The sequence below is a fragment of the Diorhabda sublineata genome, chromosome 6, assembly GCF_026230105.1.
Source record: "Diorhabda sublineata isolate icDioSubl1.1 chromosome 6, icDioSubl1.1, whole genome shotgun sequence".
NCBI classification, from domain to species: domain Eukaryota; kingdom Metazoa; phylum Arthropoda; class Insecta; order Coleoptera; family Chrysomelidae; genus Diorhabda; species Diorhabda sublineata.
The window spans coordinates 9738201-9765900 of record NC_079479.1 but is presented as its reverse complement, the minus strand read 5'-3'; the positions used below and the strand labels follow the sequence as shown (position 1 = coordinate 9765900).

At 32.3% G+C, this 27700-nt stretch overlaps 1 protein-coding gene across 1 annotated transcript in view; it reads right to left on the bottom strand.

Annotated features, from left to right (window-relative positions):
* Positions 1 to 21441, bottom strand: part of LOC130445663 (neural/ectodermal development factor IMP-L2) — a 37761-nt gene extending 16320 nt beyond the window's left edge. Inside the window, exon 1 of the mRNA XM_056781428.1 lies at positions 21404 to 21441. Coding sequence (XP_056637406.1) covers positions 21404 to 21406 — 3 coding nt within the window. The 5' untranslated portion in view covers positions 21407 to 21441. The remainder of the gene's footprint in view (positions 1 to 21403) is intronic.
* Positions 21442 to 27700: the final 6259 nt, after the last annotated feature.

Here is a 27700-nt window from a genome sequence, read left to right as displayed (position 1 = left end):
CAACGATTAAACCAACGCTGTAACATCCGCTCGTTTCCGGTTTTTCTACTATTTCTAATCTCAATATCTCACGCAAGATCGTGAACGATTTTCAAGCGTCAAATCTCCAGTATTTCAACGATTAAACCAACGCTGTAACCTCCGCTCGTTTTCGGTTTTTCTACTATTTCTAACCTCAATATCTCACGCAAGATCGTGAACGATATTCAAGCGTCAAATCTCCAGTATTACAACGATTAAACCAACGCTGTAACCTCCGCTCGTTTCCGGTTTTTCTACTATTTCTAACCACAATATCTCACGCAAGATCGTAACCGTTTTTCAACCGTCAAATCTCCAGTATTTCAACGATTAAACCAACGCTGTAACCTCCGCTTGTTTCCGGTTTTCTACTATTTCTAACCTCAATATCTCAAGCAAGATCGTGAACGATTTTCAAGCGTCAAATCTCCAGTATTTCAACGATTAAACCAACGCTGTAACCTCCGCTTGTTTCCGGTTTTCTACTATTTCTAACCTCAATATCTCAAGCAAGATCGTGAACGATTTTCAAGCGTCAAATCTCCAGTATTACAACGATGAAACCAACGCTGTAACCTCCGCTCGTTTTCGGTTTTTCTACTATTTCTAACCTCAATATCTCACGCAAGATCGTGAACGATTTTCAAGCTTCAAATCTCCAGTATTACAACGATTAAACCAACGCTGTAACCTCCGCTCGTTTCCGGTTTTTCTACTATTTCTAACCTCAACATCTCACGCAAGATCGTGAACGATTTTCAAGCGTCAAATCTCCAGTATTACAACGATTAAACCAACGCTGTAACATCCGCTCGTTTCCGGTTTTTCTACTATTTCTAATCTCAATATCTCACGCAAGATCGTGAACGATTTTCAAGCGTCAAATCTCCAGTATTTCAACGATTAAACCAACGCTGTAACCTCCGCTCGTTTTCGGTTTTTCTACTATTTCTAACCTCAATATCTCACGCAAGATCGTGAACGATATTCAAGCGTCAAATCTCCAGTATTACAACGATTAAACCAACGCTGTAACCTCCGCTCGTTTCCGGTTTTTCTACTATTTCTAACCACAATATCTCACGCAAGATCGTAACCGTTTTTCAACCGTCAAATCTCCAGTATTTCAACGATTAAACCAACGCTGTAACCTCCGCTTGTTTCCGGTTTTCTACTATTTCTAACCTCAATATCTCAAGCAAGATCGTGAACGATTTTCAAGCGTCAAATCTCCAGTATTTCAACGATTAAACCAACGCTGTAACCTCCGCTTGTTTGCGGTTTTCTACTATTTCTAACCTCAATATCTCAAGCAAGATCGTGAACGATTTTCAAGCGTCAAATCTCCAGTATTTCAACGATTAAACCAACGCTGTAACCTCCGCTTGTTTCCGGTTTTCTACTATTTCTAACCTCAATATCTCAAGCAAGATCGTGAACGATTTTCAAGCGTCAAATCTCCAGTATTTCAACGATTAAACCAACGCTGTAACCTCCGCTTGTTTCCGGTTTTCTACTATTTCTAACCTCAATATCTCACGCAATATCGTGAACGATTTTCAAGCGTCAAATCTCCAGTATTTCAACGATTAAACCAACGCTGTAACCTCCGCTTGTTTCCGGTTTTCTACTATTTCTAACCTCAATATCTCAAGCAAGATCGTGAACGATTTTCAAGCGTCAAATCTCCAGTATTTCAACGATTAAACCAACGCTGTAACCTCCGCTCGTTTCCGGTTTTTCTACTATTTCTAACCTCAATATCTCACGCAATATCGTGAACGATTTTCAAGCGTCAAATCTCCAGTATTACAACGATTAAACCAACGCTGTAACCTCCGCTCGTTTCCGGTTTTTCTACTATTTCTAACCTCAACATCTCACGCAAGATCGTGAACGATTTTCAAGCGTCAAATCTCCAGTATTTCAACGATTAAACCAACGCTGTAACCTCCGCTCGTTTCCGGTTTTTCTACTATTTCTAACCACAATATCTCACGCAAGATCGTAACCGTTTTTCAACCGTCAAATCTCCAGTATTTCAACGATTAAACCAACGCTGTAACCTCCGCTTGTTTCCGGTTTTCTACTATTTCTAACCTCAATATCTCAAGCAAGATCGTGAACGATTTTCAAGCGTCAAATCTCCAGTATTTCAACGATTAAACCAACGCTGTAACCTCCGCTTGTTTCCGGTTTTCTACTATTTCTAACCTCAATATCTCAAGCAAGATCGTGAACGATTTTCAAGCGTCAAATCTCCAGTATTACAACGATGAAACCAACGCTGTAACCTCCGCTCGTTTTCGGTTTTTCTACTATTTCTAACCTCAATATCTCACGCAAGATCGTGAACGATTTTCAAGCTTCAAATCTCCAGTATTACAACGATTAAACCAACGCTGTAACCTCCGCTCGTTTCCGGTTTTTCTACTATTTCTAACCTCAACATCTCACGCAAGATCGTGAACGATTTTCAAGCGTCAAATCTCCAGTATTACAACGATTAAACCAACGCTGTAACATCCGCTCGTTTCCGGTTTTTCTACTATTTCTAATCTCAATATCTCACGCAAAATCGTGAACGATTTTCAAGCGTCAAATCTCCAGTATTTCAACGATTAAACCAACGCTGTAACCTCCGCTCGTTTTCGGTTTTTCTACTATTTCTAACCTCAATATCTCACGCAAGATCGTGAACGATATTCAAGCGTCAAATCTCCAGTATTACAACGATTAAACCAACGCTGTAACCTCCGCTCGTTTCCGGTTTTTCTACTATTTCTAACCACAATATCTCACGCAAGATCGTAACCGTTTTTCAACCGTCAAATCTCCAGTATTTCAACGATTAAACCAACGCTGTAACCTCCGCTTGTTTCCGGTTTTCTACTATTTCTAACCTCAATATCTCAAGCAAGATCGTGAACGATTTTCAAGCGTCAAATCTCCAGTATTACAACGATTAAACCAACGCTGTAACCTCCGCTCGTTTCCGGTTTTTCTACTATTTCTAATCTCAATATCTCACGCAAGATCGTGAACGATTTTCAAGCGTCAAATCTCCAGTATTTCAACGATTAAACCAACGCTGTAACCTCCGCTCGTTTTCGGTTTTTCTACTATTTCTAACCTCAATATCTCACGCAAGATCGTGAACGATTTTCAAGTGTCAAATCTCCAGTATTTCAACGATTAAACCAACGCTGTAACCTCCGCTCGTTTTCGGTTTTCTACTATTTCTAACCTCAATATCTCAAGTAAGATCGTGAACGATTTTCAAGCGTCAAATCTCCAGTATTTCAACGATTAAACCAACGCTGTAACCTCCGCTTGTTTCCGGTTTTCTACTATTTCTAACCTCAATATCTCAAGCAAGATCGTGAACGATTTTCAAGCGTCAAATCTCCAGTATTTCAACGATTAAACCAACGCTGTAACCTCCGCTTGTTTCCGGTTTTCTACTATTTCTAACCTCAATATCTCAAGCAAGATCGTGAACGATTTTCAAGCGTCAAATCTCCAGTATTTCAACGATTAAACCAACGCTGTAACCTCCGCTCGTTTTCGGTTTTCTACTATTTCTAACCTCAATATCTCAAGTAAGATCGTGAACGATTTTCAAGTGTCAAATCTCCAGTATTTCAACGATTAAACCAACGCTGTAACCTCCGCTTGTTTCCGGTTTTCTACTATTTCTAACCTCAATATCTCAAGCAAGATCGTGAACGATTTTCAAGCGTCAAATCTCCAGTATTACAACGATGAAACCAACGCTGTAACCTCCGCTCGTTTTCGGTTTTTCTACTATTTCTAACCTCAATATCTCACGCAAGATCGTGAACGATTTTCAAGCTTCAAATCTCCAGTATTACAACGATTAAACCAACGCTGTAACCTCCGCTCGTTTCCGGTTTTTCTACTATTTCTAACCTCAACATCTCACGCAAGATCGTGAACGATTTTCAAGCGTCAAATCTCCAGTATTACAACGATTAAACCAACGCTGTAACATCCGCTCGTTTCCGGTTTTTCTACTATTTCTAATCTCAATATCTCACGCAAAATCGTGAACGATTTTCAAGCGTCAAATCTCCAGTATTTCAACGATTAAACCAACGCTGTAACCTCCGCTCGTTTTCGGTTTTTCTACTATTTCTAACCTCAATATCTCACGCAAGATCGTGAACGATATTCAAGCGTCAAATCTCCAGTATTACAACGATTAAACCAACGCTGTAACCTCCGCTCGTTTCCGGTTTTTCTACTATTTCTAACCACAATATCTCACGCAAGATCGTAACCGTTTTTCAACCGTCAAATCTCCAGTATTTCAACGATTAAACCAACGCTGTAACCTCCGCTTGTTTCCGGTTTTCTACTATTTCTAACCTCAATATCTCAAGCAAGATCGTGAACGATTTTCAAGCGTCAAATCTCCAGTATTTCAACGATTAAACCAACGCTGTAACCTCCGCTTGTTTGCGGTTTTCTACTATTTCTAACCTCAATATCTCAAGCAAGATCGTGAACGATTTTCAAGCGTCAAATCTCCAGTATTTCAACGATTAAACCAACGCTGTAACCTCCGCTTGTTTCCGGTTTTCTACTATTTCTAACCTCAATATCTCAAGCAAGATCGTGAACGATTTTCAAGCGTCAAATCTCCAGTATTTCAACGATTAAACCAACGCTGTAACCTCCGCTTGTTTCCGGTTTTCTACTATTTCTAACCTCAATATCTCAAGTAAGATCGTGAACGATTTTCAAGCGTCAAATCTCCAGTATTTCAACGATTAAACCAACGCTGTAACCTCCGCTTGTTTCCGGTTTTCTACTATTTCTAACCTCAATATCTCAAGCAAGATCGTGAACGATTTTCAAGCGTCAAATCTCCAGTATTTCAACGATTAAACCAACGCTGTAACCTCCGCTCGTTTCCGGTTTTTCTACTATTTCTAACCTCAACATCTCACGCAAGATCGTGAACGATTTTCAAGCGTCAAATCTCCAGTATTACAACGATTAAACCAACGCTGTAACCTCCGCTCGTTTCCGGTTTTTCTACTATTTCTAATCTCAATATCTCACGCAAGATCGTGAACGATCGCTGCTACGGCTGCTTTAAACTTTTGTTTCCAATAATGTTAATAATGTAACAATACACGAATTTTATATTTATCACACTTCATACTATTTATTATGTAAAACGTACTGCGTCGTCAATAAATAAACAAATATCATCAAAAGGAAGTAAATGATTGTATCTACTCTTCATAATATTATATACTAGTTGTTACAAGAAACTACGTGATTAAATTGAGGCGTAGGAATTTTCACGTAAAATAAAAACTGAAATTACTTTGAGACACCCTTTATATAATATACCCTGTGTTTACAAAGATATTTTATTATTGTATTAAACAAAAATAAATTGATATTGAAATACGTTTAATTTTCTGACGCAATCAATGACGACTTAAAGTTTTCGCTAAAATCGTGTTGACGTATCCAAACAACGACATCTTTTTATAATAAATGCTGGTCAATACTTTAAGTGTCAATGACGTGTAAATAAAAATTTGAAAAAAAAATCATATAATCGAGACGTCAGGTCGAGAAAAAAATTAATTACAAAAATTTTTATAAGAAATTAATAAATACTTACGTTTAATAAATAAAAAAATTCTAATGCGATTACACTAAATAAAACAGTATTGCATCAGTTAATAAATACTATAGTATTAAAATTCCGTACCACTACCCGTGTAAAATACTTAGCTACGCACTCACAAACAGTTTTAATCTTAGGTGAGATCCCATTGACTAAACCACGTATTTATACTAATCTTTCAGACATACCTCCTATTTCAACCAATCACATCATTCCGAAAGCTCCTTAGATTTACATTCATAATTCTCATTGTGATTCATTTCGATTTTGACCTTTATTTCAGGGCCGTTTCCAGAGGATTTTCCATTAACTGTTTGAGATTTATTAGATGCAATGTTTCGTTTGAATCGTTAAATCCTTTAATGTGAAATTCGAATATTATAAAACTTGATTTCTTCGAATTAATTATATACAATATCGTATGATTTCTTTATATGAATATTTTATTATGTGAAAATTGTGACACAACGTTTTTGATTATTAATTGATATTTATTAAACCCTTTTATACAGAGTGAGTTTTATATATGGAACGCCTCGATTATCCCAGAAAAGGTCTTATATGCCAGGTATTCAAGAATTTCCCCTCCGAATTCTTTAATGAGCACCGATTTACCCCCAAGGGGTAGACACCTCTTTTCGGGGGTGGAAAATTTTTCACCCAAAATAAACCCAGAAATCGAAACATCAGCAAATTTAAAATAAAAAATGTCATATAAAGCTTTTTCGCCAGATCGATAGTTTTTGAGTTATTCGTAATTGAATAGTACGATTTTTTGTAAAAAAAACGCATATGTCAATAGTTTTTTACGTATAACTCTGTAATTATGCATTTTATCGAAAAAATTGTAATGAACAAAAATTAAGCTTATAAAAAAATAAAGAAATTAAGCTATATTTTAAGGTCTTAATTTTCTACCTAAAGCAAGTTATAGATACTTGAATAGCTTTTGTTTTACGTACTTGAGCATTTAACCTCAAATAACGGGAAAAGGGTACATTATTCAACAAAAAGTCATTGAATACTTTTTAAAGAGCTTAAAAAGACCTTCCAAATGATCACTTATAAAAGTCGTTTCGACTGAAATTTCAGTGAGATCTCATGTAAAATAGTTGAAGCTAAAAAAATTACACTAAAACTAATGCCAAAAATCAAAATTGAACTTATTCCTTGTACCAAATACTTTATTTGAATGTAATTTGCGACATCTGAAAGTTTGGTTGATAAGAAAGGCATAATTTTGAAAAAAAAGCATTAAATAATACTTTTTTTTCTGATTTTTAAAAAAATTTTTTTCATTTTTTCCCAAAACTATAAGAGATACAAAAACAAATAAACAGTTAAATTAAAGCATTTTTGATGAAGATTATTTTACTTTTTTTTATTTTTTTTGTAGCATAAAATTTGACGGAGTTATAACCAAATTAATCTGTCACTATAGTGCACGGAATGATTATCCCTTTGACCCTTTATTAATAAAATGTGGAGGATCTCAAGCCCTTCTAACATACTTAGGCTTGTAGCCTTGAAAATTACCTTCAAAATGGTTTTTTAAAGGATGTAATAGCTTCGAAATTGATGGAGTTACATAAAAAATAAGAATTTGAAATTTGAAAAATATGAAAAAGTTTTAAAAATCAAAACATTAACAGTCATCAAAAATTTTTTATTTTATATCAAGGGGGTGGTTCTTGACGGTTGATAACACAAATCTAACGCATTGATATTATTTTTTAATTCTCCGGATTCCTTAAGGGGACCCTGTCGTTATTTTAGCCCCATAAATCTAAATCCGGCCCTGGCAACAGTACATTCCAACAGTTTCATCTTTCCATTTGAAAGCATCGCAATAGTGACATTTTTTATTCATTAAGCAAATAACAATGAAAGGATGATTACGATATTAAATTGAAGGATCATATTGAAACCTAGTACCATTAAATACCGATTAATCTTTACGCGTGGTCTGCATTTCTGCTTTATCATCGCCTGCGATTATTCTGGAGTTTCTATCGCTCGTCTTTCTTAACGAACTCGTACCTGAAGAGTAGTTTCAGTTGCTTCCGAGATATTTTTAAAGAACAGACTGAGAATTAAAACCAAAGTGTAAAATCTAAAATAATGAATAGCATGTAACATGTAATTGACACCTAACCTCTAAAATTCAATTCTATACTGCATGTATAATGACAAAAAAAATTAACAATAAATGAAGAATAATTCCAAACAGCTGAAACTATAGTCAATTGAATTAGATATTGACGTGAATGTTATATGAGATGAGATTTATAAACAAATGTGTTTCATACACATATATGCGTAATACTCCTATTGTTGACAGTTGACAGTGGGTATGGGAAAAGGCGTCTCTCGTTCGAGACGCTCTATCTATACTGCGCATGCTTAACAATGCGCAGAACCCAGCTGGAACCTCGGTGGATAAAGAAATGGTTGCCATTTTGTTATATAGTTCTTCAATTGTAATTAAAATAAATAGACAAATGCGTTATTCCAAAAGAATACTGGGAAAATCTAAAACTTTGATCAGTTCGTAGGTACAATCGGCGCCAGGTTTTATGTCTGTTAACACGCGTGTTTGTAAATCAAATAATATTTTTAATAAAATAAACTGTGGAGCTTTTGCCACTGATAAGATAAATTATTTCAGGTGTTGACGATGACGTATTATTCCAAGAACAGAGAAGTGTATTATATAAGTAAAGCCCGGTCTACATATTACAGGAAGTGACTAAAATTGATCATTCAAGGGTGAAATAAAAATTTATGGCCTATTTTTTCTTGTAAATAGTCTTTGTTAAATTACAATTTGGTGATTTTACCTGCTCCGAACTGAAAAAAGCGACTTGATTTTTTTTTTGGAGATTGTTGTCTACTTGATCTATTTTTATTTTAAGGACTCTGAAAAGTATCAAAGAATTCTGACCGCAAAATATACAGGGGCGAGTTTATAAGAAGTCATTTTCACGACAAAGTAGTGGTAAAAAAACTAAGTTTTCCAAACAAAATTGACGTTATTTAAAAAGTAAAAAGTCATCAAACTCTCTCAATTTATAAAACGAAGTATCAATCAAATATGAAATAATAAAAATACCAATAATTAATTTGGCAAAGAAGATTATGCACTTGGGGATTTTAATTGCTAAATAAACATAACCTAACTTAACCTAATAACCTCTATCGGTATGGAAGTTTGCTTTCAATCATTTTACTGAGGAATTCCAAAGAATTTTGCCACTTTTCAGTAATCTCAGTTTTTTAAATTTAAAATCAAAAACAGTTGGTTCTTTTTGTTGGATCAGAGTGCGGATAACACTTTTCAGCATTGTAGAGCTTGTAAGGTAGGTTTTTTCATCAATAAACAGTGATAAGTTAACAAACGAAATTATTTTGAAAATAATAAACGTAGCTCCACTTAAATGGCTGTCACTTTTATCTGACTAATCGAAATGTCCTGAAATTTGACACATAGCCTTTTGGAAGTTAGTACTTCGTAAAAGTCATATGGATTAGACAATAGCAGCGCCATCTATGTGTCAGTCACAAGATTTATTGAGCGATGTATACATACAGGTAGGTATAACTTGAAAAAACATTCAACTATCTATTAAAAGAAGTAATACGTCTATGGATTACGATCATTCTATTATTTTAACACTCTTTGCTTTATAAAAATAGACTATAATTAATTCCATTGAAAATATAGTATTTTTTAAAGGGTCTGTTTATAGAGGAACAGATATTTCCTACTACAAACACAAGAAAAACATTAATGTTATTAGAAAATTACCGGTTCGGCGATCGACTTTATTTATGACTTATCTGACAGCCACGCACGCGCACAAGGCGCCATTAATAAAGTACTTTTAATAAATTTACTGCCGTTTTTTAATAAAAGAAAACATTAACTTTATTAGAATCGGCTTTATGATTCATTTTTTTTTCTTCTTTACTTGATGGCTAGTTGCATATATGACTCAAGTGTTTTAAAAAAAGAAGACAAAAGAATATTGGTTCTAATACATAACCTAATTCCTAGTGTTTGCTGAATAGTTTAGTTTTTATTTGTATATGATGGAAAATATTTCGTTTTCGCTGAGTTTTTTTAAAAAAAATGGTGTCTAATAACCCCATTGTTTAAAACTACCACAACTTTATAAAAAAGAAGAAATTTCAGGTTAGAAATACCAGGTATGTGTCGAATGCCACGATATTCCGATAACTCTAACTTTAGATTTGATTTTATTAAAAGTAAAAGCAAAAAGTCAGCTTTAATAAAATGACAATTATTCGGATAATTTCCCAATATTCAAAAAAAACAGGAACCGAGTCGAACTAATTGATAAGCTTCAATTTAAGATTGTGACTTGAACGTATCTTCGAATATTACATCATTGATGAAAGGGGAATCCACAAAAGCATATGTGGTAAAATTATTATACATCGGGTTCTCATATTTCAAAATTACATAATACCCAAACAGCGCTGTTTTAATTAAATAGAAACAATTTCTATGAAATGCTAATTTATAACCGGTGGATATAAAATCGAAATTCTCGGAATCTTTTCTCTTACAACCGATACCATTACAGAGAAGTAATAAATCAAATTATGTTTAATTTGATACGAAATAAGTATACAGATTTTTTTCAATTCGAAATCGTATTATACAGAGCCGGGCACAATGAGGGGAGCACCGACTAAATTTTAACTTTTATGGAAAATGATCAAGAAATAAAAAGAGATGAAAGCACAGTATTAAGAAGAATAAATAAATATCGGTAAAGAAGAACTAAGCGATAACGGAAATGAAAGGAAGATCAAGCCATAATAGTCCGGTCATTTTAGACATTCGAAGTTACATAAATTCCCATCAAGCTGAAAATCAGTAAAATTCTTTAAAATACAATTGAACAGAGAATTTGAATGTTCCCCATCGTTTCCGTGAATGGAAAAAAATTTATTCAAGGTCAAAGGTCAAAAAAAAATGAGTTTTTTGCAATTTTCAGCGAAACGGTCAGTTTTATCATAAAAGTATTTCAGACAAAAATTGTAGATCATAAAATTATCTACAAAAAATGTATTAATACTTTTTTTCTTAAGAGCCATCGTTTCTGAGATATAGCGATTCAAAAAGTTGTAAAAGTTGAAATGTTTCAGATTTACTGTCATAATTTCTTCAAATAAAATATAAATTAAAGAAGATGCTGCTAAAATTCGACGATGCCTTGGTATTTCTCGTGCAATCATTATAGCCATTAAATACGACAGTAAATCTGAACCATTATAATTTTTACAACTTTTTGAATCGCTATATCTCAGAAACGATGGCTCGTAGGAAAAGAAGTATTAATACATTTTTTGTAGATAATTTTATGATCTACAATTTTTGTCTGAAGTACTTTTATGATAAAACTGACCGTTTCGCTGAAAATTGCAAAAAACTCATTTTTTTGACCTTTAACCTTGAATAAAATTTTTTCCATTCACGGAAATGATGGGGAGCATTCAAATTTTATTTTTAGCTGTATTTTAAACAATTTTACTGATTTCATGTTAATTTATGTAGCTTCACTCTTAGTTTTTGGTCTAATTTGACCGGAATATAACGGTACAAATAAAAGAGAAATTAGTAAAATGCCGAAAACATATGAAGAGTGTAGGAAACAACAATTTTCCAACAAAAATTTTGAAATATGGAGGCGACAAGAAAAGATTCTGAATTTTGGAACAAGATATTTAGCGTACCGATCTCAATAACTACCCGATTTCGCACTGTTGGATGTAACATAGTTCTGGCAAAAATACTTATAATCGGCAGAACTCCTATTATTATTAGATTAGACAAATACAAAGAGAATGTAAAAGAAAACCAAGGAGGTTTTAAAGCAGGGACATTGACAATACGAGGTCTGGTTATTAAATAACGAGACTGGTTACGAAAAAGGGTTTTATTATAAATATTATTCTAAATTCGAATGCTTCCCTTCAATATACTCCCTTCCCCTCGCCAGTTAAGAAACGACAAAGGCTGAGTCACAATAAAATAAATGATTACCTTGTATTTTCATAAAATGTATAAAAAGAATTACGTTATATAAAAAAAACTAAAAAACTAAGATTGTTTGTTTGTTATTTAGTGAATAAACGTCTCCATTGTGATTTTTCGTTTTTTAAAAAGTATTTTTCGGAGTGACATAACATCATTGGCGCAGTCAGTAGGATTTTCGGGATTCAATGTATAGCACGTTAATTTTTCGTATTAACGATTAACCGAAAATATCTAACTTTTGTCCGATTTAATTCGAGTGTATATCGATCTTTTAGCTACCTATATTGTTCGAGGGAATATCGGAAATAACCAGATAGTTCAGAACCGATCAACCACTTCGAAGAATAAAAGAAAAACGAAGATTACATCTTGTGCTCAATACTTCATCGATTGAACCTATAAGAATTAGAATTAGAAGATGATAAAAGTTTTCCTCCAGTTCATTTTACAAAAATAGTATTTTTAACCATGATTTTAGTAATCCTTATAGTACATAGAAATAAACAAAAGTAGATTAATAAAGAAGATGAGAAAAAACAAGATACCAGAGATTTCAAGAGTTTTCCTATTATTTCAAACTCTGGAGAAACCCCATAGTTTTCTTTTCTGCCGGAGGAGCTAAGAAACGACAAAGCTAATTCACAATAAAATAAATGATTACCTTGTATTTTCATAAAATGTCACAATACTTTTTTTAAAAAAATCGATTGAAAAATTCATTTTTGCTTTAGATTGTACAGTTTGTCCCTGTAAAAGCTACGGATTGTTAACCATTGGGTATGAGCCGCCCCTGGCCTTTAAATAGTCGTATACAATTATTTATTCCGTCAAACACACTAAATAGACATACGTAATCATCCATTAAAAATATTCCGTGCTTGAAATATGGCCGACGTCCATTCCTAGTTACCTACTCGGTACTGCGGATATTATGTATGACTTTTTTCCATCCAATGCGGATTATTATTCGACCAAACCGGCAAATGGAGATTTATAATTCGTTTGAAGGAAACTGTTGTTTGAACGCTTTAAGACTTTAAGATTCATAAACTTGACTTCCCGTTTGTCGTTGCTGTTCGAGGGTGACGTTTGACGTTTGATGTTTAGTGACCCTAGTCATAAACTTGACTTAAGAGTCGTTAACCTAAAAATTTCGTTATTCTTTTTGACGTGTGTACTGCTTTTTGTTTTCGTGATATTTTTATGTTTTTGTTTGTAATCCGGTATTTACGGACGATATTACGATAAATAACGAAGAGTTTTTTTTATTGGAAGCATTAGGCAAACGCAAATGAATATGATTGATTTTTCTATTACTACGAAAGTTTCTACGAACGACCGCAGGGAAATAATAAAATTAGTTTATTTTAAAAGTCGCCAACTATGAATTGTCTTGACAACCAACGTCAACGGAAACGGCAAACGGAAAATCAAATTTATGAATTGGCCTTTACACAATGTTATTCATAAATATATTAATCACGTCAGTTTCATTTATAATTGCTTTACAAAAACTACAATCGTTTAACAGGATAATCTTCATTCAATGCTTAATGTAATAAATTTACTTTCTGAATGCCCCTCGTGTATTCGAAATCCGGTCAGTTGCGGTTTCGAAATAATTGCTTCAGAAAATCTTACTTAAATTAATCAAAGTACTACTTTACACCAAATTTGAAAGGAAAGGCGGGATAGTTCATTCCAGTTTTAACTGCCTCGATGCATACAACGAGAATATTAGGCTTTCATTAATTCCGTAAGTTTGTTGGGTATAACAACCTAATGAAGGTCAAATTGATGAAGTATAGATCATTGGGAAGCCAAAAAATTTCTTGAATTGAATTAATACATATTCTGTTTGTTGATATACATTTGACGTTATAATTATTTTGTTTAATTAAATGAAGACGTACGCCAATGCATCATCGTTGTTTTTTGTTCTATTTTGGAGACTTGAACTTTTATTATTCAAGATAAATAAGGGTTATACTATTAATTCATGAAAATCCACTTATTTTCCTTATTTTAAACAAATGACAAATGACATAAAGCTACGGGAAAAATAAAAAATTATTCTATGAGAAACTAAAACAATTAAAATGGAAATAGGTATATAATATGATGAATAGGAAAGACAAGGAAGGAAATACGTCCACTGATTTTCCTTATTTTAAACAAATGACAAATGACATAAAGCTACGGGAAAAATAAAAAATTATTCTATGAGAAACTAAAACAATTAAAATGGAAATAGGTATATAATATGATGAATAGGAAAGACAAGGAAGGAAATACGTCCACTGATTTTCCTTATTTTAAACAAATGACAAATGACATAAAGCTACGGGAAAAATAAAAAATTATTCTATGAGAAACTAAAACAATTAAAATGGAAATAGGTATATAATATTATGAATAGGAAAAACAAGGAAGGAAATACGTCCACTGATTTTCCGTATTTTAAACAAATGACAAATGACATAAAGCTACGGGAAAAATAAAAAATTATTCTATAAGAAACTAAAACAATTAAAATGGAAATAGGTATATAATATGATGAATAGGAAAGACAAGGAAGGAAATACGTCCACTGATTTTCCTTATTTTAAACAAATGACAAATGACATAAAGCTACGGGAAAAATAAAAAATTATTCTATAAGAAACTAAAACAATTAAAATGGAGATAGGTATATAATATGATGAATAGGAAAGACAAGGAAGGAAATACGTCCACTGATTTTCCTTATTTTAAACAAATGACAAATGACATAAAGCTACGGGAAAAATAAAAAATTATTCTATGAGAAACTAAAACAATTAAAATGGAAATAGGTATATAATATGATGAATAGGAAAGACAAGGAAGGAAATACGTCCACTTATTTTCCTTATTTTAAGCAAATGACAGAAAGCTACGGGAAAAATAAAAAAATATTCTATGACAGAAGCTCAAAAATGATGCAAATAACAAACCTGATTTGGTGCCAATGTATGCTTCTACCCTAGTGGTGAATGCCACCCTTACTCGGGGGTGAAATTAAAATTTCAAAATAACAAGGAATCGATAGAGAATTGAATTTTATGAAGAAAATGTGAAATGAAGTTTTTTATTTAAATCAATAATTTCTGAGTTATACGCGATTGTAGTTTAAAAAAACATGAATTCCAACATTTTTTCAAGAAAAACTCGAAAACTACGCATTTTCTGGAAAAAATTATTCTTATCAAAATTGTAGTTTATAGAAAAATAAAGAAATTAGTCAGTTTAAATACATAATTACATAATATTGAGCAATTTATGAGTTACTGAAAGCCAATTTTTTCTTTTTCGTAAATTTATGCAGAGGTTTGAGCTCAAATAAAGGAAAAACGATCGATTTTTAAAAAAAAATGGTGATAAACATTTTTAAAGTACTTTTTCAGACCTTTAAAGTCAGCTTTTATAAAATCGTCTAGCATGACAATTAAGCGAGTTATGATGAAAATAAGTTAAGTAACTCGAATTTAAAAAAAAAAATGGTAAATTTAACACCAAATGCGGCAAAATTAAAATTAAACGTAGCCCATGTAAAATTATCTTTATTTAAGCCCTAACAACAAGTTCCAAATGTTTGAATGGTTTGGAACACGTATATTTTGAAAAACGTTTAATATGAAATTTTTTTTTTCGATTTTTTAAAAAAAATTTATTTTTTCAAAATATCTCAAAAACTATTGGATCAACGAAAGAATTTTTTGCTTGAAAATTAAACGAGATATAAGCGTTTAAAGTATTGATTTCAATGCTAAGGGATAGTTCTTTTTTACTCTTTAGCATTAAACTTCTCTGAAGAAAAGGGCCTAGAAGGGTTGCAACTCTCATGGTTGTGTAGCTTATGAAATTCCCTACAGAATGATGCATGGATGAATGCAAAAAGCTTAAAGGGAAGCCGAGTTATTATTAAAAAACCGAATACATTATATAATAATATTATGCTGGAAAATCACTAAACGTCTAAGTTTCCTTTGCTTTCATTTAGTAATTTACAATTTTTTCCATTCTGAGGGGTTGTTTTTGGTAGTTACATTATTAAAAATATTGAAAGTCAGATTTTTTAGACTTGAAAAAAAATTCTCCTATTACGATCCAAAATAAAAAAAAATTCATATTTTTTACTACATTTTTTAAATAATCTTTGTATGAGGGGTTGTTTTTAAGGGTAGGTGAGCTGTAAAATATCATAATATTAAACTCATGATACAAAACAATCAACATTTATTATATTTGAACATAACTATAGCCGATTAGCGCTTTAATTCATTAATTTTCAATTTATTGGAGTAAGGGGTGGTTTTCACCCCATAAAACTAAAAAGCATACTTTGCGACCAAGTCAGGTTTGAAGAGGAGGGTGAGATGAACTTAATTCCAAATTTTCAAGAAAATCGATGAACGTCTTTAAAATTGCGAGGTTTCGATAGATTTTAAGCTTAAAACGAGACAATGACTGTTCACCTGCGAAGTCAACAGGTACGAGCAGTATCTCAAAATTAAGTCGTAGTGTAAAATTAATAAAACAATCCGAGGCAGCTTTACAAAATATCACAGGCAAACCGGGAGGGGTCATTTTTCAAAAATTCAAAAATATGATCGAAAAAAATTATGGATTTCAATTCCTCAGCCAAGTAACTAACATTTTAGAAGGGGAATTTACTGAATCTATTGATTTGGATTTATAAATTTTTTATATTTAGACATGACACAAAATTTTTAGACTTAGAACTTCGGAAACTGTTCTTATAAGTACCTATATAAAAATAATTAAAATATCTTTTTATTTTAAACTGAATCAATTTATTGATGTATGAGACTATTCTTTTGCATATTTTCAACATTTTTGTGCATATTTTGACTAAATGATTCGCATATTTTGTGAGTTGCATATTTAACTAATTACTGGTCGACATTTTCCTTATTTTGAGAAAAAAATTCGGCTCCTCATCAATCAAATGTTTATTGTTTTGTAGCGTACTAAAATATTTTAAGAAATTGCAAATCTTGTAGTGAAGCGTTTTATTTTCGTTCAGTTGACGGACAATATTCTCATATCTTCGAGAGAATCATTTCCAAGAACGAACAATTACTTCCACTTCATTTCTATAATGAAAGTGGTTTCGATTATTGGTCAATGGTAAAAAAAATGTGGACGTGTCCTTTAACACATAGACGAACAATCTTTTCATACAGTTCGGTTTAAAAGAATTTGACGCACACGTAGAATCTCTTTTTAGTTATTATGTACTATATCAAAAAAATCTCAAACAAATCGATTTTTATTCTTAAATTAATAATTTATAGTATGAAAATATTATCCAGTACCCCCTCGTAAATTATAAATAACAAAAGGGGGTCGTGTGGTAACTTATTGAAAAGGGATTTTAGTCCTTTGTTCAACAATGTAAAATTTTTCAAATTTGGTGCAATCATTCGTTTAATTTGAAGACACTAAAATATTGATTTGAATTTGATTGATATGAATCTAGTAGGCTGCTGTCATTTAGGTATTTAAAATTACTAAAAGATGTCAGTACTTCAGTTATCAAAATTGAAAAATAGGTACGCGAAATTGGACATGTAAAAAATATTGAAAATCCAGTTAGAAATGTTCAATTTAATGATGGAATAAAGTTCTATAGAGATTGAGGAAAATCCGTATAAAACAAACGACATTTCATTTAAACGGAACGTTTAACAAAGAAAACTGTAGATATTGGAGCAGAGAAAATCCTCACTGGATGTTTGAGGATCACACTCAAGATCAACCAGTGATTTTAACCCACCAAATGATCCTTCAGGTTTAGTAAAACGTTGACCTCGCAATTTATATTTGATCTATGATATTAAGGAGAAATCATTGGAATCTAAACAAGAATGATCCATCAATTCGATGTTTTTGTTCGAACTGTCGAGGTGCCCAGTTATTTCGAAAAAACGGGCCACCATTGCTTCAAAGCGTTTCGTAGGCAAACTTTTGTTGGATTTGGCTCATATATTGATCTTAATTGATATTTTGAAAAACAATAAAGCCATATCCAATAATAAATATTTGTTTATATTGAAACTTAAATAGCAACCCTCGTATATCACAGCAGAGGAAACTTGGTACACCATTATACCACAAAACAAACAAAAATAGTAACGGAAGGAAAAATAAGTTCAGAAAAAAAGAAAAATTCGTTTTTTGGCCATAAGTAAGATCATGAACTCATTTTTTTGGAAAATACTTGTGCCCATTCGTCTGCTATTATTCCAGAGAAATTAATCACGTTTTATCGCTTCATCCGCCATAATCAACTGATCAGGTTCCCTTCGATTACCTTCTGTTCCTAGATTAGAACAAATGGCTCGGTAGAAAACACTTTGAGACAAATGAAGAGGTGATGTTGGAAAATGAAATATTTTCATTGAAAAGTCACTTTACCGTCAAACCGCCCTCGTATACAATCAGCTATTTATACATTAACTCGTTAGCTGACGCGCAAGAACTAAATTAGAAACTACCAGGTGGATGAACACGAAGACATAAACGTAAAGTTTGTGTCCTCTATAATTTCTATCATTTCCCCATATATCCTCAAGTTAATGATAAATCTTATTTAATAAATTTTGATAAAAAAAAATTGATTTCGTAAACCACGATCATTTCTCCTTCTTTCATTTCCTCCTGTTCCGAATTTTACTAGATCGTGTTTTGATTGTGATCAGCATCCCGAAAATGGTTCATTTCCTAAAATATAGAATTATATACCCTCGAAATGTAAAAAGGGGTCAAAACCAGTTACTTAAAGTGATTTAGAGCTTATACATTTTATATAATGTGTCTCCAGAGAAGTTAAATGACTCTTGTAAGGGATAAAAAAATTTCGATTCCAATTTGATAATTTTTTAAAATTTTTCTGTAAGTATCTTCTAAGTGACAAGAACTAAAAAAAGTTGGTGGAAAATTTGTTTATAATCAACATTTAGGCACTAACACCAACATCCAGAGAAACAAGTGAAAATTACTTTCAAAATTTTAAGTTCACCACTAGAAGGCGTATTTGAAAATGTAAAATTAAAAAAACAAATTTTTTCACAATTTACCTAATTAAGTAGCACTTTATATACGATAATCAATTTCATCAACACAAATTCTGTACATTATCCATTCCACAAGTTTTAGTCAATGTTTTAAATAAGAGATGGGGGAGATCGGGACCTTGTTATGAAAAAATAAATCCAATTTTGATTAGAAGATATTTATATTGATTTTATTTGAACGAGCTCTTATACAGCAATACAAAATGAATAATAGTTTAAGTGGGTCTCTTAAAGCTAAACCAAATTATCATTAAAATAGCCAAAACCGATGTCAATATCATTTTTCTGTCCCAAGATATCTTAAAAATGTATAAACAGCGAAAATATTATCTTCAAATGTCTATTAGACTTATTCGCCCAAGTTCTGGATAGAAAGCTCTTACATTAGCCCACCCGCAGTAATTTAAACTGTTCTCAAGTTTTAGTCAATGTTTTAAATAACAGATGGGGGAAATCGGGAACCTTGTTATGAAAAAATAAATCCAATTTTGATTAGAAGATATTTATATTGATTTTATTTGAACGAGCTCTTATACAGCAATACAAAATGAATAAAAGTTTAAGTGGGTCTCTTAAAACTAAACAGAATTATCATTAAAATAGCCAAAACCGATGTCGATATCATTTTTCTGTCCCAAGATATCTTAAAAATGTATAAAATGAAAATATTATCTTCAAATGTCTTTTAGACTTATTCGCCCAAGTTCTGGATAGAAAGCTCTTACATTAGCCCACCCGCAGTAATTTAAACTGTTCTAATAATAATATTATTATTGCCACTAGATGGCGTAATCTAAATGAAAAGCTAATATCACTAAAATTTAGAGCAACAACTTAGATAAGTAACTACGTAATTCATGACCCCCTAGGTGTTTAAAACGTCAATTCCAATAATTTGTCCGCCTAGAATCCCGTGCCACAAATTCATATACCAACGACTCTGATGTTGGATCTCCTTCATTCAACGGGGATTATTATAACGATTCACCATTACTATGGAACGTATTAATATTTCCGGATCGTCTTGTATCATATTTAATAGCCAGTTGCAATAATCCAGCCCGACATTAAAATCTCGAACATTCATATTTCTTAGCTCCTTTTTATTCAAATCTATTCTACCTACTCATTCTTTTTTATCAATTTGGATCAGTATTCCAGTTTCCTTCCTCATTATATTTTTTTCCCGCAATTCTACAGCTGCCAGGTTGGGAGTTTCCACAACAAACTCAAACTCAACTCCAACATCTGGGAATCCAGTTTAGAGCTGGTTTAAAGAAATTTTGTTATAGAAAATATAGATTTTGTTATTTTAAATGGGACACTCTGTATATTAACACATTTTTGAAAACTACGTAAAATTCTAGTATACTTTTGTTTAAAAACTTTTTTCGAATAATGCATACTTTTTGAGTCACTTTTTTGTAAAAAATTTGACCATTGAAGACCCTTATAAATTATTTTTTACGAGTATATCCTTAAAGATATTAAAATGGTTTCTGTTCGGTTGCTTTTAGTAAGGTCAGACGTATTTGAATCTATGTTGAAAATTTTTTCATTTTTCACAGAGTGTGTATAAAAAATGTTCAAAGTTTAACTTCATAAATATCAAATTTCTTTATTTTTTTAAATAGAACCATCGGGCTTTTTCTATTTCAATACATTACAATACTTTCATATACCTAAGCCATACCGTTATCCAGATATTAAATGTTTTCTGTAAATGTTTAGAGATGCGAGACGAATAAATAAAATTTAGACCGCACCTGCATCTCTAAACATTTTCAGAAAACATTTAATATTTGAATAACGGTAAGGTTTAGGTATAGGAAAGTATGAATGAATTTGCCTTATTTTTTATTCCCAAATGCATTAAAATAGAAAAAACCGGGTAGTTAGGTAGGTAAAAAAATGAAGAAATATTATATTTACGCAGTTAAACTTTGAACACATTTTATACACACCCTGTATAAAATGAAAAAATTTATAACATAGATACAAATATATCTGACTTTGCTAAAAGCAACCGAATAGAAACAATTTTCATATCTTTAAGGGTATACTCGTAAAAAAATAATTTATAGGGGTCTGCATGGGTCAAATTTTTTATAAAAACAACTCAAAAAGTATGCATTTTTCGAAAAAAGTTTTCAAACAAAAGTATACTAAAATTTTACGTAAATTTCAGAAATGTATTAATATACAGGGTTTTTTTTTTAAATAACAAAGTTACATTCGACTTCCGGTTCTACCGGAAGTCGACCATCTTTGAAAATATTTTAGTTAAAAAGATAGTATCCGAAAAACCCAAACGTAGAAATTTTAATGATTTTACTATCTAAGTATTTTATGTATTTATGTATTTCGATTACTCTATTAGTATTGCACATAATTTTTGAGTTTAACAAATTTCAATTTCATAAAAAAACTGAGCACTCGTATCCCCGCACTAATTAACATAAACAATTTTTGAATTAAAATATTTTTCTAGGTATCTACAGAAGGAATTTTACTCACCATCGTATCAGAAGAGTTTTTCACTGAAAGTGATAAGAAACACTTCAACTTATCATTTATATATGGTTGAGAGGCGACTTCTGAGCCTCTATTAAAGGATAAGCAATGCGCAGAAGGATAATAATCACTGGTCGACAAAAAAAATTTTTTGTAGTAACACAAAAATGATTTGTGATACAAAATATTTAATATTTATTAAAAAAATAGTTTCGCGTTTTTTAAATCGTATATATTGACAATATTTATAGTATATACATGGCTCACATCTATTAAAAACAAAAACTTTAAAAAAAATCACTTCAAATATCAATTAGCTCTACTTTTATGAGGAATTGCACTTTTTCTTTTTTAAAACCAAAAGTAATCCCCCATCATGGTCGAATTTCCATTGTTCTAATATCTTGGTGGAACTTTTCATCCTGCTCATCACTGAAAGCTCCCAAATTTTCGGAAAAAAAGTCAAATTGAAATGAATTTTCAATGACATTCGAGCACCGAGGGATTTGTAGGCGTCTAGAAGATCCTCAACTAACTGTTGGTAGTTTGGATCCATATTGCTGCTCAAAAATCCCCTTCACTACACTACAACAAATGCCTTCCATGCTCCAAGTTCCTGTCTGGTGAGCTTTTTTGCAAAATTGTCATCGTCCCACAATTTTCTTATTTGAGGCCAAATAAAAATACCTTCCTTTAATTTGGCATCACTCAACTGGAGAAAGACTTCTCTAAGTTATTTGAGTCCATCGACCTCTTTATCCATAACCCTTACAAAACCCAGTTTAATGTAAAGGGGGGGGCAGAAGGACATTTTTGGGATCTGCAAGGGGTATAAACTTAACATTTTAAGATCCCGGTTGAAACTCACTTCTTGCTTGTCAATTTTTTTTACATAGTGTTGATCTACTGCATTTTTTATTTCTTCTCATTCATCCACTGCACCAATGACACAAAATTACCTAATGTAAACAGGAATAATTGAGTTATTGAAAAGTGGTACGTGTTAAGGCTTAATAAATATTTTTTCTATTACTGGCAGGGCCGGATTAAGCTAGGGGCTTGGGGGGGCTATAGCACCGGGCCCCAGGTCCAAGAGGGACCCATCATTTGGAAATCATTCTTTATTTTTTGATGTGTTGATACCACAAATCTAACGTAATGATATTATTTTGTGAATTTTTCCGGGTTTTCGAATTCCTTAAGGGGGCCCCGTCATTATTTTAGCCCCGGGCCTTATAAATCTTAATCCGGCCCTGATTACTGGACGGGTATAAACCTGTTAGGTTATGAAATTGTCATACCATTATTGTACAGAGGGTTTAATTTCTTAAGATTCGTCTCTAATTCTATAAAAAGTACAATAAGGAATATGCAAATAATTTAAATTCACTTGATAATTTTTTTATAATACCAATATTATCATAACATCATTATTTCCCCATTAAATTTCTTCTCCATTGTATAAAATGATTAAAATCTCAAAATAAGCTACCGAAATTCAAATTTAATAAACGCCTTATCATTGGTCGTGACGTCAAATGACAAATGACGTCCTGGATTTAATGGAGTCCAAACAGGACAGTTCCTTGTGTTTGGAACAAAATCCTTTCTATTTTTGAGTTCCTGAACCGTTTTTAGATTATGATTAATTGCATCTAATCAAGATTTTTCATCGGATAAGATCAAAGGAGTAAAAGCTTGTCTTTGAACTCTATCGGATTTTCTTCTAATAGAGTTTCCACACTCAGGTACAATATAAAACCTATAGAACGATTTTTTATTTTTTTTTTAATGACTTTTATCGATGTCATAACCTATAAAGTAGTTGTAACACTTTAAGTAAACAAATAGGTTATTTCAAGTCACGTGATTTTTACGTCTCAGCCATTTTGTGCGTGAGGCAAATAAATATCATTTTACCATAAAGTTCTAATTGTTGTTCGTGATTTCAAAAAGAAAAATTAATAATCTAAGACTGATATATAGTGTTAAGTACGTTTTATTTTGGAAATTATTACCACGTTATGGCTTTAAGCTTAAAGGAGTCGTTAAATCGCGGTATAACGGAAAAAATAAGGATAATAGTCATAATGGACTAAATTTTGCTTAGATTACAAATATACAGAACCCCAAATCTGCCCTAAAGTGCCTTTAAGCTACAAAATATACAATTATATAAAACATATATTTGAAAATAGTCTTCTCTGCAGTCTTAAGCCAGCCAACCAGCCAGCCAGCCAGCACAGGGTTGAGGACCAGTCTTGAGATTATCTAGGCAACCAAACTTGGTCCAGGTTGTAAACCAAGCGAGGGACATAATTATCATCCTAGGATCCCACCAAATTTGGGCCAATGATAGCTTCCAAGCTAGGGCCAGAGTTGTACATACTTGACCCAATTTAGGACCTATACTGGACCCATCGTAAAATCCTGTATGGGACAAAGTGAATTGCGCAAATTCTCGCATTATTTAAAAAAAAATTTCACCCCTCTTCAACGCTCGTATCCAAATTCACGTCGTTCTTTGGGTAATACCATGATTTGTTCTCCTAAAAAAATAAAACTTGGTCCCTCTTAGCCCTTTTAGACTCATCCATCCACGACTGCACAAAAAGCTGACATTGTGTTTGCACAACGCGGAAAATGGCAAACGGGTCGTGGCGTCACCAAAAATCACCTGGACGTCATCCAAAGCCGCTCGGAAAATGGCGGCGTTCATAACAAACCAATTTATCGTTTATAAGCATCTTCTTCGTGTCTATCGACAAATGAACCAGTAAAATTCTTTCGAAGTGATACATTACTCAAAAACCCTTTTAGGTTCAGGAATTTTTAGTTCAATTCCATGTTTCTTTAGGAGATATCTAAAATGGAAATTGTCTAGCTCTATATTTGAGCCCAACACATTATCCAACGCCTTAACTTTCCATAGTCCTTTCTTGATTTTTGCTCCTTTGATAAATTCACAGACCTTATTTCCGCCGTCACATTCAGGGAGGTTATGTATATACCTTCTGGAAGAATTTGAGAATCATTCATATCCGTATCTGAATTTTCTGCTTCCTTTACTAGTTCGTTAGATGGCCAAGGACTCGTTAACAAACACAGTTCATCTTTCCTACTTACGAAGATGGTCCCAGAAGTACCTGCCCTGACCTAGAGATGGCGGTAGTTGCTTGTCACGATGTAACAAAAACGGCGTCGTGGAGATGTTTCTATCGAGTGTTTGGCAATGTTTCAGAGTTAAACTCGCCGTTTCATAACCATGGGTGAAGCGTGGCTCCATTACATCTCAAACTAAGGAAAAGAACAATCGAAACAATGAACTGGATGGGAAGAACCGGCTCCAAAGAAAGCAAAACCGTCCCATCTAATCGCAGGTTTTTTGGGATGATAATGGGATATATTTTCATTGACTGCCTGGAAAAAGGAAAAACTATTAACTGCTATTGTAACGTTTGAGCGAAGACATCAAGCAAAAACGGCCAAATTTGGCTAAGAAGAGTTGTTTCATCAAGGAAATGCACCAGGTCACACATCCGTTATTGCAATGACCAAACTTAATGAATTAAAGTTTGAATTACTACCCCATACACCCTTTTCGCCAGATTTAGACACCTCGGATTATTTTCTATTCCCAGACTTGAGAAAATCACTTGGTAATTGAAGATTTACATTTTTCATCACCTCTACACGAGCTCGAAATGAAATTGTAGCATTCGATTTCTAAACTTAATTTTTTTAAGTAAAGTTTCCTCACATTTGAAAAACGTGAAAAAAGCCAATAGGAGTGCAAAACTGGTTGGCGTCACACTATTAATTGATTGTCTATTTTTAGAAAAACATATTAGTATAACAACTCTTATTCTTACTCTTCATTTATTAACCATAATATTCGAAAATTGGATGGTGGTAATAACACAACCCCTACGAGAGATGTTCATTAGAAGTTACTTGTTTTCTAAATTATTTAATGAATAGAAGAAAATTCTACCAAGTGTACTATTATTTTCTATAAACTACTAATTATGAATATTGTGCGATTAAAATAATCGAATGGATTATTAGAATGCATTCTAAACAAAATTGGCTACAGTGCTGCGCAAAAATTAACAATAAAATTATTACTGTTCAACCGCTAACTAAAAAAACGCTGTCCACTGTCTACAAAAAGTTATAACTAATTAAATAAATGGATATTTATGGTCGTTAGAATCACATCAATATAAAATAAAAGTAAGTAATTTGAAACCTCAAGTGTCTAAGGGAACACTTTGAATCACTTAACTATGAAGTTGGTTCCCATTAGGAGTAGTCAGTGTACAACTTGCCTGAAGTAATAAATCTTAACGTATAGAATAATAACTAGAAATATTCGGTAGACCAAGTCATTAATAAAAGAAACAAAAATTAGGTAATACGAGACGATACGTTAATGGTGGGTAAAATAAGGGACACTTTGTATCACTTAACTATATGATTAACAGATCCTAATGGTTCCCATAAGTAATGGTGAGATAATTCCTGTTTTGTTCTTCTCTTTTATCGACCCATTTCATTCTTGCCATGTTTTTTTGTTTTCTTCGCCATCTTCGTCATAAGTATTTGTTTGTATTTTTGTTAATAATTGTTCTGCATTATTTACTATATACAGAACAATAAATCTTGCCCTGACGAATCTTAAAATTAAGTTTTTGGGGGCTCAAAAAGAAAAATACTTCATTGTCAAAAAATTGTTTACAATAATCATATTTTCCCAATTATTTTATTATAATTTTGTATTATACAATTCTTATCTTTTATTTCTTTCAATTTCAGTGTTGGGATGGTGGTTTGATGTTTTATCTCTTTATAAAATTGTCTCTTATCTGTTTTATATTCCCCTAAGTCTATCTTTTCTAATTTGTTACCCAGCCATTCGTTCTTTCTTCTTTTATATGTTATATTTGGTATGTTTCTTCGCTCTCATAATCTCTCTGGAGTTAAATAACGCAATTCACAACTTTGTAGACACTATTTATTAAGCAAAAAAACTTGGTTTCAATAATTCGACTAGCGGACTCGACGAATATCAAACTATTAAGAACCCAGTATCCGTGTACAAGCCGTCTTAAATGCTAAATCCTACTGTCTACAAAAGTAAGAATGAAATGTAAGAAATGTAATGTAAGAATGAAAGTAATGAAAGAAATTGATATTTATGGTCGTTAGAATTTCATCAAAATAAAATAAAGTAATTTGATACGTTAATGAAACTTCAAGGGACTAAGGTACACTTGGAATCACTTAACTATGAAGTTGGTTCCCAATAGAACTGGTACCATACCAAATGATCATAAAATAATTGGGAAAATATGGTTATTGCAAACAATAAAGTATTTTTTTTTTCGCGTCCCCAAAAACTTAATTTTAAGATAGGATTCGTCAGGGCAAGATTTATTAGTCCGTATATAGTAAAAATTGCAGAACAATTATTAATAAAGAAAATATGCAAAAATACAAAGACTTATGACGAAGATGGCGAAGAAAACAAAAAAACATGGCAAGAATGAAATGGATCGATAAAAGAGAAGAACAAAACAGGAATTATCTCACCACTACTTATGGGAACCATTAGGATCTGTTAATCATATAGTTAAGTGATACAAAGTGTCCCTTATTTTAACCTCCATTAACGTATCGTCTCATATTACTTAATTTTTGTCTTTTATTAATGTAACTTTGTCTACCGAATATTTCTATTTATTATCAAGTTAAGATTTATTACTTAAGGCAAGTTGTATACTGACCATTCCTAATGGGAACCAGCTTCATAGTTAAGTGATTCCAAGTGTCCCTTAGACACTTGAAGTTTCATTAACATTCTTTTCTTCTTCTTCTTCTATTACCTTTTGGCCTACACGTTTTTTGGAATACTTTAACTATCAATTATCTTTTATCTTCAAGGCAAATTTGTGAGCAATAACTTTTTCTATCCTAAAATTAATGCTAGTTAATTAAAATTTTAATTTCCAATTCATTTTTCTTATTACATATGTTAAATTTTTAATTGGCTTAAGTTTTATTTAAACGACTTGCCTGAGGTTGTGTAACCATCCATGTCCTCAGTTTCTAGAATAATTCTAAGAAAAAACTCAAAGTGAGTCATCGATGATACGATGATTGATTGATTGATTGATTACATTACAGGATTGATGCCTTAGAAAAAGATTTGCTTAAAGGGCAGTTGAAGAAAGGGAGGTAGGAGACCAAATAAAAAATGGTTGGATGCAGGTTTGAAGGAGATTTGAGATTGATCGA